The sequence below is a fragment of the Salvelinus sp. IW2-2015 genome, linkage group LG10 (assembly GCF_002910315.2).
Source record: "Salvelinus sp. IW2-2015 linkage group LG10, ASM291031v2, whole genome shotgun sequence".
Taxonomy (NCBI): domain Eukaryota; kingdom Metazoa; phylum Chordata; class Actinopteri; order Salmoniformes; family Salmonidae; genus Salvelinus; species Salvelinus sp. IW2-2015.
Genome location: NC_036850.1, coordinates 8,435,782 through 8,448,506, shown reverse-complemented (window position 1 = coordinate 8,448,506; position 12,725 = coordinate 8,435,782). Strand labels below are relative to the sequence as shown.

At 40.2% G+C, this 12,725-nt stretch overlaps 1 protein-coding gene across 2 annotated transcripts in view; it reads right to left on the bottom strand.

Annotated features, from left to right (window-relative positions):
• The window catches only part of cdh8 (cadherin 8), a 104,896-nt gene extending 93,313 nt beyond the window's left edge, over positions 1 to 11,583 (bottom strand). The window contains exons 1-2 of one of the 2 annotated variants that reach the window (XM_023995259.2): positions 11,259 to 11,583; positions 8,470 to 8,928 (exon numbers count right to left, since the gene is read on the bottom strand). In XM_023995259.2, coding sequence (XP_023851027.1) covers positions 8,470 to 8,724 — 255 coding nt within the window. In that variant the 5' untranslated portion in view covers positions 8,725 to 8,928; positions 11,259 to 11,583. The remainder of the gene's footprint in view (positions 1 to 8,469; positions 8,929 to 11,258) is intronic. The other variant, XM_023995258.2, reaches the window with a different exon arrangement.
• Between the last annotated feature and the right edge of the window lie 1,142 nt (positions 11,584 to 12,725).

Below are 12,725 nucleotides of genomic sequence, written 5' to 3'. Positions count from 1 at the left end.
AACCACAACTACAAAGGAGGCGCTGACAAGCTGGACAAGGTGATTGGAATTTAAAGCTGCAGGAGGATGACTGCTCACTGGCCCATGATAATCTTCCATAACAACATTGATGTGTCCTCATACAATGCCTTCGTGATATGGAACAAGAGGAGGGTGTTCCTGGAGCAGCTGGGAAAGGCACTTGTAATTCCGAAACATTCAAAGAAGGGAGCGCCTCCTCCGCACAGCAGCCTCTGCAGCGCTTGTGAAAGCTGTTCCGGGGGCTGAATCTTGTCCTGATCCACCTGAGGCTGCAGCTGGGGCAGGCAAGAGGAGGAGATGCCAATTCTGCCGCCCAAAGAAGGACTGTAAAACAAATACTATTTTCTGCACATGTGAGAAATACATCTGCAAAGTCCATGCACATACACTTGCATCCTACATGTGCTAGAGTTGATTGATTTATGTTCTTCACTTTTTAATTTTGTATCTAATCTTATTTTATTCTTATTTATTGTTGGTGTTTATAGACGTTGTGGGTGGGGGCAATGGTTTAAAAAAATGGGAGAAGACTAGTATTTTGTAGTTGAATTCCTCATTGTACAGTATATAAGAATATATCKCTATGTTGGCAAAAAAGTTTAAGACTGTTATTGTTTCCCTTCAAAAATATTCTTAGGCTTTACAAGTGCTATGTCTTGCAAAATTATATTTACACCTATGCAGTACCTTTAGCAATAATAATAATAATGAAAATAAAAAATCTCATAGATTTCTTTTGATTTTTATCAAGACCAGTCCCCATGCTTGTCTCAGCGCAATGTGAAACAATGCTGAAATAGCTATTGCTATTTCAGCTAAAAAGGCCATTCTTGAACAGGGGGGAAGACATTCTCACTAATTTGTAAATAAAGCGACCCTCACGGGTCTCCTGGCACGGGTATTGAACCAGCATCTGTAGCAACGCAGTTTGCACAGCGATGCAGAGTCTTACACCGCTGCACCACTCGGGGGGACCCCATTCACAAAGTTTTTAATGCAGATCAATTGTCTTGCACAAAGTATCAAAATACAGAGAGGTGTTGGAAAAGGTATATTGTCCTTCTAATAGCCCATAATGGGCTATTATAATACTATAGATGGTGTCCAGGTCAGGATAACCAAAACATTTCTTTATTAAAGACTATCAGAAAGAATGCTAGTATTTATTTATTTTGATCCAAAGCCATGAATGAGTGAGTCACTCAGCTTTATGTAGGTGCTGGGCTATATGACTGTGCCATCAACTTGATTATATATATAATGATATTTATATAACGAGATTATTTCGTTTTCAAAAAAATTTAAGTGAGCGATTGTAATCTGAATAAAGGCCTAAATAATATTTGTAAAGGCCAAAACATTTGTTTCTGTTTTTAGAGGGAGAGAAACACTGGGGCAATTGTGCACTGCCCTAAGGGACTCCAAATCACGGTTGGATGTGATACATAATAATAAAAAATGATAAATGTTTTTTTATCAATTAGGATATTTGAGTTTAACCACAATGTTTGTTGTATTATTTGTTCTGTCTTTTCTGGTGGATTAAACTGAAAATGCAACCAATCACGGCTGGTTGTGATACAGCCAACCTAACTAAGAAATACATTTGAAGAATTCTCCGCCTACCCTCCTTCTAGGCAAGTTGATTGTCCTGTTAATAGCCATAATGGCACTGTGCAACGTGACCGTGTGTGCTGGAAATAGCATTTTCCAGTAAGCAACCATTTGTTTACCTTCATTAGCCTACTATGTTCCAATATTTCTGTCATTCAGTGATATTTATTCCCATAGTAATTCCAAAGTTTATCCACCATTTTGATGTTTCAAGAGCTTGCCCACACGCACTTTAAACATTTAGATAATAAAGCATTTAAAAGCATTTTGCAGATAGAAGCAGCCTGCATTTGTTTATTAGGTGCAGTCTGACAAGTAAACATAGCCTAGAGTACATACTGTAGTAAACATGGTAAAGTGTCTAATTCCTTACATAAGGGAGAGCAGGCCATGTCCAGACTTTCTCGTGACCTCAAGTACTCATTAACTCTGTCTTTAATGCTTTTTCGGGTTGCATCAGTCATGGACAGAAATGTCTGAGACACAGTATTAATGAAGAACACCCGGAGGTTCACTGGTAAGCCATATCTGCCACGGGATCCATCCCAGTTGGTATTCTGTGTCCACTAGCGGTATCTCTTCAGTTACACATCCTTGGAATAGCAGAACAGCATAACGGTCCGAACGGCCCTTGCTGTGCCTGGTGAGCAGTTGGTCAAGTTCTGTGTCAGAAGAGGAATGGAAATGTCAGGGTGAACCAATGACCTGACGAACCCGCCAGGTATGTTGATTCTGCCTGTCGGAGGTAGAGTTCCAGAGCTCACAGGTGTACCTCGCATGGATTGTGACTCCATCTCGTTCCTCGCCCTCTTCAACGCGCCATTCTCCGCCTGACTCTCCGCCAATGACGAGTGACTCTCTGCCAATACCGCTTGGCTCTGGACCAATGCATCAGCTGTCGCCCGTATCTCTGCCCTCAGATAATGTTTCTCTTTCTGCTGGTCTGCTTTCAATGACTCGATCTCGGTCTTCAAAGTTTGAATCTGATCCATGTGCACCTTCATCAGATGAGCAGAACGGTACCGCCCTGAGCCCCCATCGATTACAATGGCCTATGATAGAAATGGTAGATCAATTAAGAATTAAAAGTGACTCCAACACACAAATTGTGCATACACATTTTAAGAATCTAGCAAAACTAACCGCTTTCTTGGCAACCATGCATTTTTTCGGTGTGGCCCTTTGTCCTGCCCTTGGTCCACTGATATCCACGGATTGTTGTCGGCATGGCTGTACGCTCTGCAAAAACACATTCAAGTTTTTACAACACAATATTTTTGTAAAAAATGTTTTTATTTAACCCTTATTTAATTAGCGATTATATTACACAGTATGCCTACACATTGATAGGCTATATATATTTTTTTTTGAAAGAAAAGGCACCTAAACCAAAATACCTTGTTTTGGTGATCCCCTCATTCCGGCTAATTTCCAAGTCCTCTGGTGGTTATTGTCCGAACCCTGGAATGGGTAGCACCATAGAAAGAAGCTGGCTTACTGAAAACAATGTCCATTTCGTCTGTTCTCTTTGGTCGAACAACAGCAAAGGACCTTGTGAAGATGCTGGAGGAAACAGGTACAAAAGTATCTATATCCATAGTAAAACAAGTCCTATATCGACATAACCTGAAAGGCTGCTCAGCAAGGAAGAAGCCACTGCTCCAAAACCGCAATAAAAAAGCCAGACTACGGTTTGCAACTGCACATGGGGACAAAGACCGTACTTTTTGGAGAAATGTCCTCTGGTCTGATGAAACAAAAATATAACTTTTTGGCCATAATGACCATCGTTATGTTTGGAGGAAAAAGGGGGAGGATTGCAAGCTGAAGAACACCATCCCAACCGTGAAGAACGGTGGTGACAGCATCATGTTGTGGGGGTGCTTTGCTGCAGGAGGAACTGGTGCACTTCACAAAATAGATGGCATCATGAGGCAGGGAAATTATGTGGATATATTGACGCAACGTCTCAAGACATCAGTCAGGAAGTTAAAGCTTGATCTCAAATGGGTCTTCCAAATGGACAATGACCCAAAGCATACTTCCACAGTTGTGGCAAAATGGCTTAAGGACAACAAAGTCAAGGTATTGGAGGGGCCATCACAAATTCTACAGAAAATTTGTGGGCAGAACTGAAAAAGCGTGTGCGAGCAAGGAGGCCTACAAACCTGACTCAGTTACACCAGCTCTGTCAGGAGGAATGGGCCAAAATTCACCCAACTTATTGTGGGAAGCGTGTGGAAGGCTACCTGAAATGTTTGACCCAAGTTAAACAATTTAAAAGCAATGCTACTAAATACTAATTGAGTGTATGTAAACTTCTGACCCACTGGGAATGTGATGAAAGAAATAAAAGCTGAAATAAATAATTCTCTCTACTATTATTCTACACATTTCACAATCTTAAAATAAACTGGTGATCCTAACTGACCTAAAACAGGGAATTGTTTGTAGGATTAAATATCAGGAATTGTGAAAAACTGAGTTTAAATGTATTTGGCTAAGGTGTATGTAACTTCCAACTTCAACTGTATATTGTCCTGCTAGAAACGCTGTTTGCAGAATTCACAGCCTGCTATTCTTGTGAAAAACAGTGTTAAATAATATATCTGTGAGAATATCCAAGGGGTTTTATATCATTCTAAATTAATTAATAATAATAATAATAATAGCTTTGTTTTCGAAATAACGATATTTTGGAGAATTTTTCGATTTCAAATAACGTAAAGTGAGTGAAAAACGGGACATTCTTGAACATGGGGTGAGACATTGATACTAATTTGTAAATAAAGCCAATTTGTTATTTAGAATTATTTATTTCTGTTTTTAGAAGGAGAGAAATCAAAAGCCCGGTCACGGCCGATACAGGTATTGAACCAGCATCTGTTGCAGCGCAGTTTGCAATGTGATGTGTGAGACTGCTGCGCCACTCAGGCGCAGCACAACGCAACCAGTCAGGAGTAGGCTACAGTACTACAGTAAGAGAAAAATGATCCTAACATTTCCACAACATAATTGTAGATTAAGTTTCTCTTAGAATAAAAACCATAGTGTAACAACAGTTTTAGTAAGTAATACTGACGAGTATTAACAAAAAAACAAGTGTATTTTCCCTGGTGTGCGCTGTAGGACAGAGGAAAAGCAATTCGTACTCTATTGTTCTAAATTCACTCACCTTCTTCATCCTCATCATTCAGTTCATTGAAATGTTAGTGCTCTAACTCCCCCTTGCGCTGGTCTGGCGATGAGCGATGAAGCAGTGACGCAAGGTACTGTACTAAACCTCAAATTACCTCTAAATCCCACAGCATAATCTCAAAACATTTAGTGGAGCAACCACTGTATATGGGTGATATTAATCAAATCAGTTGCTATTGTATTGTTTATTGGTGATAAAGATCCATCTCCATCTAACCAAAGAAAAGGTAGCAGGGATGTGAGAGGTACGGGATTTATATCCAAGCCCACACTATTGCAGGCCTTGCACGCTATCCATCTTATGGTGTCAGATATCTTGTTTCGAACAGCAAACGGAAACGTTTTCCGCCACCAGAAATATATGAAATGTTTTTTTTTCTGCATTAATAATCAAAGCCAATTACTCTCTTTACTACTCGCAGTCCTCGCAATCTTGTAGTATGAACTGTTGAATATGAATGGCTTATTATCAATTCTCTTTGTGCAAAACACACAACTGTATCAGAGATAAAAGCAGCGGACAATAAGAAACAGGATCAGTCAGGAGCTGTTTCACTTGGATACATCTGCACCTCAATGGGAAGAATGGAGTCCATTCTTAAAAGCATTATAATACATGAGATCAAAAGAAAAGGAAAACAAATAGTTGCTTCAGTGTTATGTGAGATACAACACACTGTGACACAGACTATAATCAATTTGACACTTTACAAACAGAATCTAATTTTGCTTAGGTTGGGAAAAATGTTGATTTGTTGAATATGTATCTCTCCTTTTAGTGTAATGTTTTGTTTTGTTTTGTGGATGAAAATGAGTGTACACTTTGTAACATTAAATTATTAAACTCACAGAGAGTTAAAACTAAGGATGAAAAGTAGAAAAATTAATCATGGAAACGTACTATCCTGGCTTAGACTAGGATTTGTTATAAATTCAGACAGCAGTCTGAAGAAGATTTAGGAGAATAACAAAAAAAAATAACGTCATGCCAGAATATACACTTTATGGCGTTAATATGACATTCTAGAATTCTAAATCTAATCTCACACCTGCACTCACATTGCTCTTAATGAGTCGTTATTTTTGGAGACATTACTCAGTCACGGTTAATCTTAAAATCCCCCGCACACCACTTCTACATTGGAGCAACAAGCTTTCACAGCTGTCTCGTCAGCTTCAGTTTTACAGGTACTGCATTTCCTTCAAATGGGAGTGACACAGGGTGACGCAGATCCAGCTCAGTGAATCACAATGTCAGAATGGCGGTGCTGTAAAGAACAGCAAGGATGACGCCGTCACGCATTGTGACCATCTCACACTCCCACACCGCCATGCTCACTCTTACATTTATGCTAATAGTCTCCTTCCAATGCCAGCAGGAACTCAAGAGGAGCTCGGTCGCTGACAAGACAGGAGATCTATGTATAATTAAACATCAGAGTGCCGCACAATGAAATGTAAAGGATGGAATGAGTCTAATCTTGGCCTGGGGTTCCCTGATAATCAACCCACAACCACAGGCTGCACTGACAAACTGAGATCTGTGTGACCCATTTGAATCACACCTCCCACTTCCATTAGATTTTTTTTTAAATTAAGCGTGAGAAAGAGAGAGACCGAGTGAGAGTGAGAGAGAGAGAGAGAGAGACATCACACATGTGTCGGATCTTAATTTCACCAGTTTCTCACAACAGGAAAATAATCCTGCAGCAACAGGCTCTAATGTGGATTATTGTGTGGATTAAAATGAATGGACATTTTTGTGGAGGTTGATACATTTTTCGTTAGGAAATTAAAACATGTAAGAAGCCTTTTTAAACCTTGAACACACTACAAGTTAGCATTTCCTGCTATGCAGGACATTTCTTGCAACAACAGGGTGATCAAATTAAGTTCCTACACCTGTATCTTACTGCAACATCGAACTTATCTTTGCTCTGCCAGCCATGCTCATGAGTACTTAACCTTATGAATAATAATGCAACTCATCAACAATGTCTTTCAAATGCGAGACAAATCCATCCTCAACCAAACTAACTCCTACAATCCTTGCAATGTCCTTCAACCTACACATGCTAATTATTTTGAGTGACAACGGCTAAACATTCTTAAAACAATCCCCGACCAAGAACAGAGGCTTCATGCACACCTCGAACCAATCAGATTTGAGTGCTATCCTTATTTTCCATGAACCCTCCTGACATTTTCTCTCCAGCACTGAGACCAACTCTATATGCATGCCAAAAGCAACATCAGTCTATCTCAAAGATACACCTAGGAGATCATTCCAGCGAAACAGTGTGTTTGTTTATTTCGGCTCGCTGACGAAGAGCCATTGGAGGATCCGACAGAGGCCGTTTAATTGAGACTCGTGAAATATGAATGCTGCATTTAACGACATTCGTGTGTTCGTATGGTATTTGGAAAACACAGGTGTAAACACTGCATGAGAGCATGTGATTTATTGATATAACCTACGTGACAATAATCCCCCAAAGAAATCACGTTAGAGTGCTAAGTTATGTGACATTCTGACAAACTTTGGGCATTCAGACAATACGGTAGGGCTCCATTTTCCACCTCATGAATATTTAGAGACTTCTACCTATCCATGCTTTATAGTACCATGGCGCCATAAATTACGATCAGCATGAATTCCTTCTTTATCACTGTTATGTTTGGCAATGATTGGACCGAAAATGATGTGTTTTACATACTGCAATGGTGGGATAGGGATCGAGATATAGGTGCAGCAATCATTCAAATGATATAATAGCTGCCTTGTCATTTCAGCTTGCCTCCAACTACTAGTAGTAAATACCATGACAGCATTAAGCTACAAAATATACAGCAAGAAATAACCTCATCAATAAATAGATAACTGCTGTACGGTATGTGTAAATCATGCTAGTGTGAGGTCAAATTTTATCCTTGATGGCATATTCTCGTGCATGTGCCAGAGTGGTTGGGTAATGGTCAGAGGTAGTAGCTGCCAGGTTGAGACTCCCCAGGTGCGTTCTTGCAATGAGCTGTGAACAAGCTGCTTTGGCCTGCCTTATCAACAACCCTCACTGGGCCCTGGGCCCTGGGCCTTGGCCCTGCCACGTCTACACAGGCCAGGTACCAGGTGTCCCTTGTCCTTTGGATTATAGGGCTCTATCAAATTCTCAACAATGAAACGTAGCCAAAAATACCCCTTTTTATCCTTGTGTTCCTATGACAAATACTTCAAAGGAAAACCACACCCAATACCCTGGTCAACAAACGAAAGAAAACACAAAATAGAAAAGAAAGGATAGAATAAAACAATGCGTAGATATATCTACTGTATATATGGTTGTACTGTAGGTCATTCCACTGCAATGTAACACATCATTAGTTATTCATTTTCACTCTGTTATTCCATATTTCAGGGACAGGACACAAAACGCCTCAGCGCAGAATTTGGTAGCTGTGGATTTATTTGTTCTCTCCAAAYCCCTGCATGAGATCAGGCCAATGTCTGTCTCTCTCTCTCCAGCTCTAAAACTAGCCCACAAAAATGTTGAAAAAAAATTGTGGAGCATTTAAATGGCTGAATTAATGTTTCTACACGATAAGCAAGCTTAATATACAGCTGACAATTACAGTACTCACCCTGCCAACTAGAATTGGATCTGGTCCAGAGAACTCCTCCAACACAAACATTTGGTTCCAAACCCATCCTCTCTTGGCTCGGCTAAGTATTCTTTGTCCTTCGACGAGGCCACGTAGGAGCGCAGTGGAACCAGTTTGTAAACTTTTGGACTGGCTGATGATGGGGGTCATGGATGTATAAGGGACACACGTAATCCACACAAGCAACAAGGAAGTCCACACGTCTGTCAGCATCTCCTCGGACCGTTTGGGCATTGTTATGACACTTATTTTCCCCAAGATCAACAGCTCTCCCTTAGATTATAAACAGAGGTTACTTCTTACTTCTTTGAACGTCAATGCTTGCATTCATTGTGCGATAAAAGTCACTCACATTGCTTCATTTGCCTCCATTGCAGATGGTGAGGGGATGTAGTATGCAATACACCATCCATTTGGTGTTCCAGCACTGTGAACAATCTAAAAGGGGGCAAACAGAGGTGATCAGTATTAATCGTATAAATTACAAGCCAAGTGCAGAATTCAAAGGAAGGAACCTGAGAGAGCAAATCAAGGTCCTCACTTTAGATCAGTGGTACCTGACTTTTAAAGCAACATTTAATATTTAACTCATACAAACAATCACTAGAGTTAGTTGATGATAATCAATGGACGACAACGATGATATCAACCGTTTATCAACCAAAGAAATACATTGCTGTCTGTCATCTCTGTGTGATTTTGACAGGAGCAGGAAGAGCTTAAGAGTCAGTCCTCTTCATTACAAATGGTATAAAGCAGCAGAAAGCATTACCCTGTGTGATCCTGTGATTCTATTCGACTGCTACAATGTAGGGTAAATGATTGTGTCTCTGGTCTAATACATCTGGTCTAGTCTGATACATGAGATTGCCTATCTTTAATCTGATGTTCTGGAGATTATCCTAGAAAGATTTTGAGCAATTACATGTTGGTTATGATTATTGTTTTCATATTACTTTGGATAAATGTATTTACTAATATGCTTTTCAGCAAATACCCTAGCCATATGAAGCAAATGTCCCACATGTCGCTGTAATTGAGGCTTGGAAAGATCCCACAGACCAGGTATTCTATTTCAGCAATGCTGCAAGTACTTATATCCCTGATGAGATCATGATTGGAGTAATATGATATAATCTTGTTTATCAACTCATCTACAACTTCTATACAACCAGTGATTGAATGAAAAACAACTATTATTCTGACTGTAAGGAGAGAAATCAGTGTTAGCATTGTGGTAGACAAACTGTTTTACAAATATACCATTCAGAGTAATTACATCTAACATACAAGAAACATCTACAGAACATGATGTTAATTTTCTAGAAAAAGTAAAAGAGTGGCATGTTGCAATGTGCATACAGATGCCAATTTTAGTCCTGCAATCATAGAATTCATAGGATTTTAAATAGCCTATACAGACCAATGAGGGAATCTTCCACATTATGTCAATTGAAATGAAAGAATATGAAATGGGAAAAGACCAATCATTCTCCTCATTAATACAATAATTGTAAAAATCCCACGGGTAAATGCACAACCTCAAACACGGTCTATCCATTTATCAAAGTTGGTCAAGACAAAAGACAGCAGTGACAGCATTGGAGTTCATACGGATTTCTTGATAAAGGTCTATGTAAGACATAGCTATTAGATATTACTAACATCGACTGTGATAAACAAGTCAGGCATAAAAGCAACGCTGAGTCAAAGAGCGACATTCACAGACAGTAGACAGACATAATCCCTTTATGAACTGGATGGATTTCATATACCTACTGTTAGTGCCAAGCAAAACATCACAACATACCCTGTGCCAAATATTAATTGAAAATAGTCAACCGTGGTTATTGCAGTTGAATATATATATATATATATATATATATATATATATATATATATATATATATATATATATATTGCATAAACAAACTTGCCATGTCGTCTACATTGAAACATGCTTATGGCTATGTTAATTATTCACCCGAGAAGCCTAGCAATGCATCTCTATGACTGCTGCCTAATAACGTTCACTTGCTGTTATTGGAATAAAGGAATAGAAACATCACAAACATCCAAACATTGAAATTATGCTTAATGATGACTGAAACTGCATTGAATTACATGGAGACCGGCGCCGTATTAGCTCGTGGCTGGTTTCAGCACCACTCGGAGTGGATAGCTCCACATGAGGTAACGTTGGGCTACAGCTAGTAGCCTACACGTAGCTTGCATCGTCGAGAAACAGATTAGGCTACAACACGCAGGCAATTAAACAATTCTGCATAAATGTCCAAAGTGACAACATAACGCCTGGTCAACCATGTATGATTTTCTCATTCATTTGAAATGGTTTGCAACCACAAAAAAACGAAGACAAGTTGCTAAATTAAACTACTTACATACTATGGCTTCACTGAAAATGGACAGCATGTCGTCTCAATTGCACTGCCTGGTAAGTTAACGATTCAACAAATGTAGTTTCCATTTCTATCCATCAAAGCGAGGGAAAAAAACACGGAGCTGAAAATATGCTACGACACTGGAAAGCTGCACTTCCTAAATAGTTTTCACATAACGTTAGATAGTTAGCCGGTCAGTTTGCAACCGTTCTTTCGACTCAGTGTGCACTCCTCATGCACAAGCTAATCTCCGAGTGATTTTGATATGCAGAACGAGATGTAAACATGCAAAAGAAGATCAAACAAAAGCCCCGTTCTCTCCCAAACATGTTCATGCACCTGTTAATACATTTCCGTGTTACTTACTACAGTATCTCGCATCCTTGTGCTTGCACCATTTCACCCTTTCAAAAATTGATCAAAAGCATTGCGATTGCTTTTCTCTTTTCATTCGAGGAGAGACGTTTACAAATGAAAAAATAGAGCAAAAAGTGTGAAGACACGGTGGAAATCCTTACAGTTTAGTAACCCCGCAGTGGCACTACTTATTGTAGCTCCGACAGGCTTGCTTGCTGACTGGAAAAGTGAGGAGATGGAGGAGAAATGTTCGGTGTGAAGAGCCTCCCCTTTTACCGCGCTCATTGGACTGATGAAGAGGCAGGTCAAAAGCCTCGGAAATTAATGCACGCGATCAGACACTACACCACTTTAATGGTCGGGGCAGTGGTAGAGTATTGTTTCAAATATACACTCCATAACCAAAAGTATGTGGACACCTGGTCGTCGAAAATCTCATTCCAAAATCATAGGCATTAGTATGGAGTTGGTCCCCCTTTGCTGGCATAACAGCCTCCACTCTTCTGGGAAGGCTTTCCACTAGATGTTGAAACATTGCTGCAGGGACTTGCTTCAGGAGCATTAGTGAGGTTGGGCACTGACGTTAGGTGATCAGGCCTGGCTCAATTCCTCATTCCAACTCATTGCCACAAAGTAAGAAGCACATAATCGTCTAGAATGTCATTGTATGCTGTAGCGTTAAGATTTTCCTTCACTTGGACTAAGGGGCCTAGTCTGAACCATGAAAACAGCACCAGACCATTATTTCTCCTCCACCAAACTTTACCGTTGGGGCAGGTAGAGTTATCCTGGCATCCGCCAAACCCAGATTAGTCCGTCGGACTGCCAGATGGTGAAGTGTGATTCAACACTCCAGAGAACGCATTTCCACTGCTCCAGAGTCCAATGGTGGCAAGCTTTACACCACTCCAGCCGAAGCTTGGCATTGCGCATGGTGATCTTAGGCTTGTGTGTGGCTGTCTGGCCATGGAAACCCATTTCATGAAGCTCCTGATGAACCGTTCTTGTGCTGACTTTGCTTCCAAAGGCAGTTTGGAACTCGGTAGTGAGTGTTTCAACCCGAGGATAGACAATTTTTACACGCTATGCACTTTAGTACTCGGCGTCCCGCTCTGTGAGCTTGTGTGGCCTACCACTTCTCAGCTAAGCCGCTGTTGCTCCTAAACGTTTCACTTCACAATATCCACACAGACAGTTGACCAGTGCAGCTCGAGCAAGGCAGTAATATGATGAACTGACTTTTTGCAATGGTGGCATCCCATGATGGTGCTAAGTTTAAAGTCACTGAGCACTTCAATAAGGCCATTCTACTGCCAGTCTATGGATATTGCATGGCTTTGAGCTTGTTTTTATACACCTGTCAGCAACGGGTGTGGCGGAAATAGCCGAATCCACTAATTTGAAGGGGTGTCCACATACTAATGGTCATACTTGGGTATATATAGTGTATCTGTATCTGTCTTCAATCGAACAAAG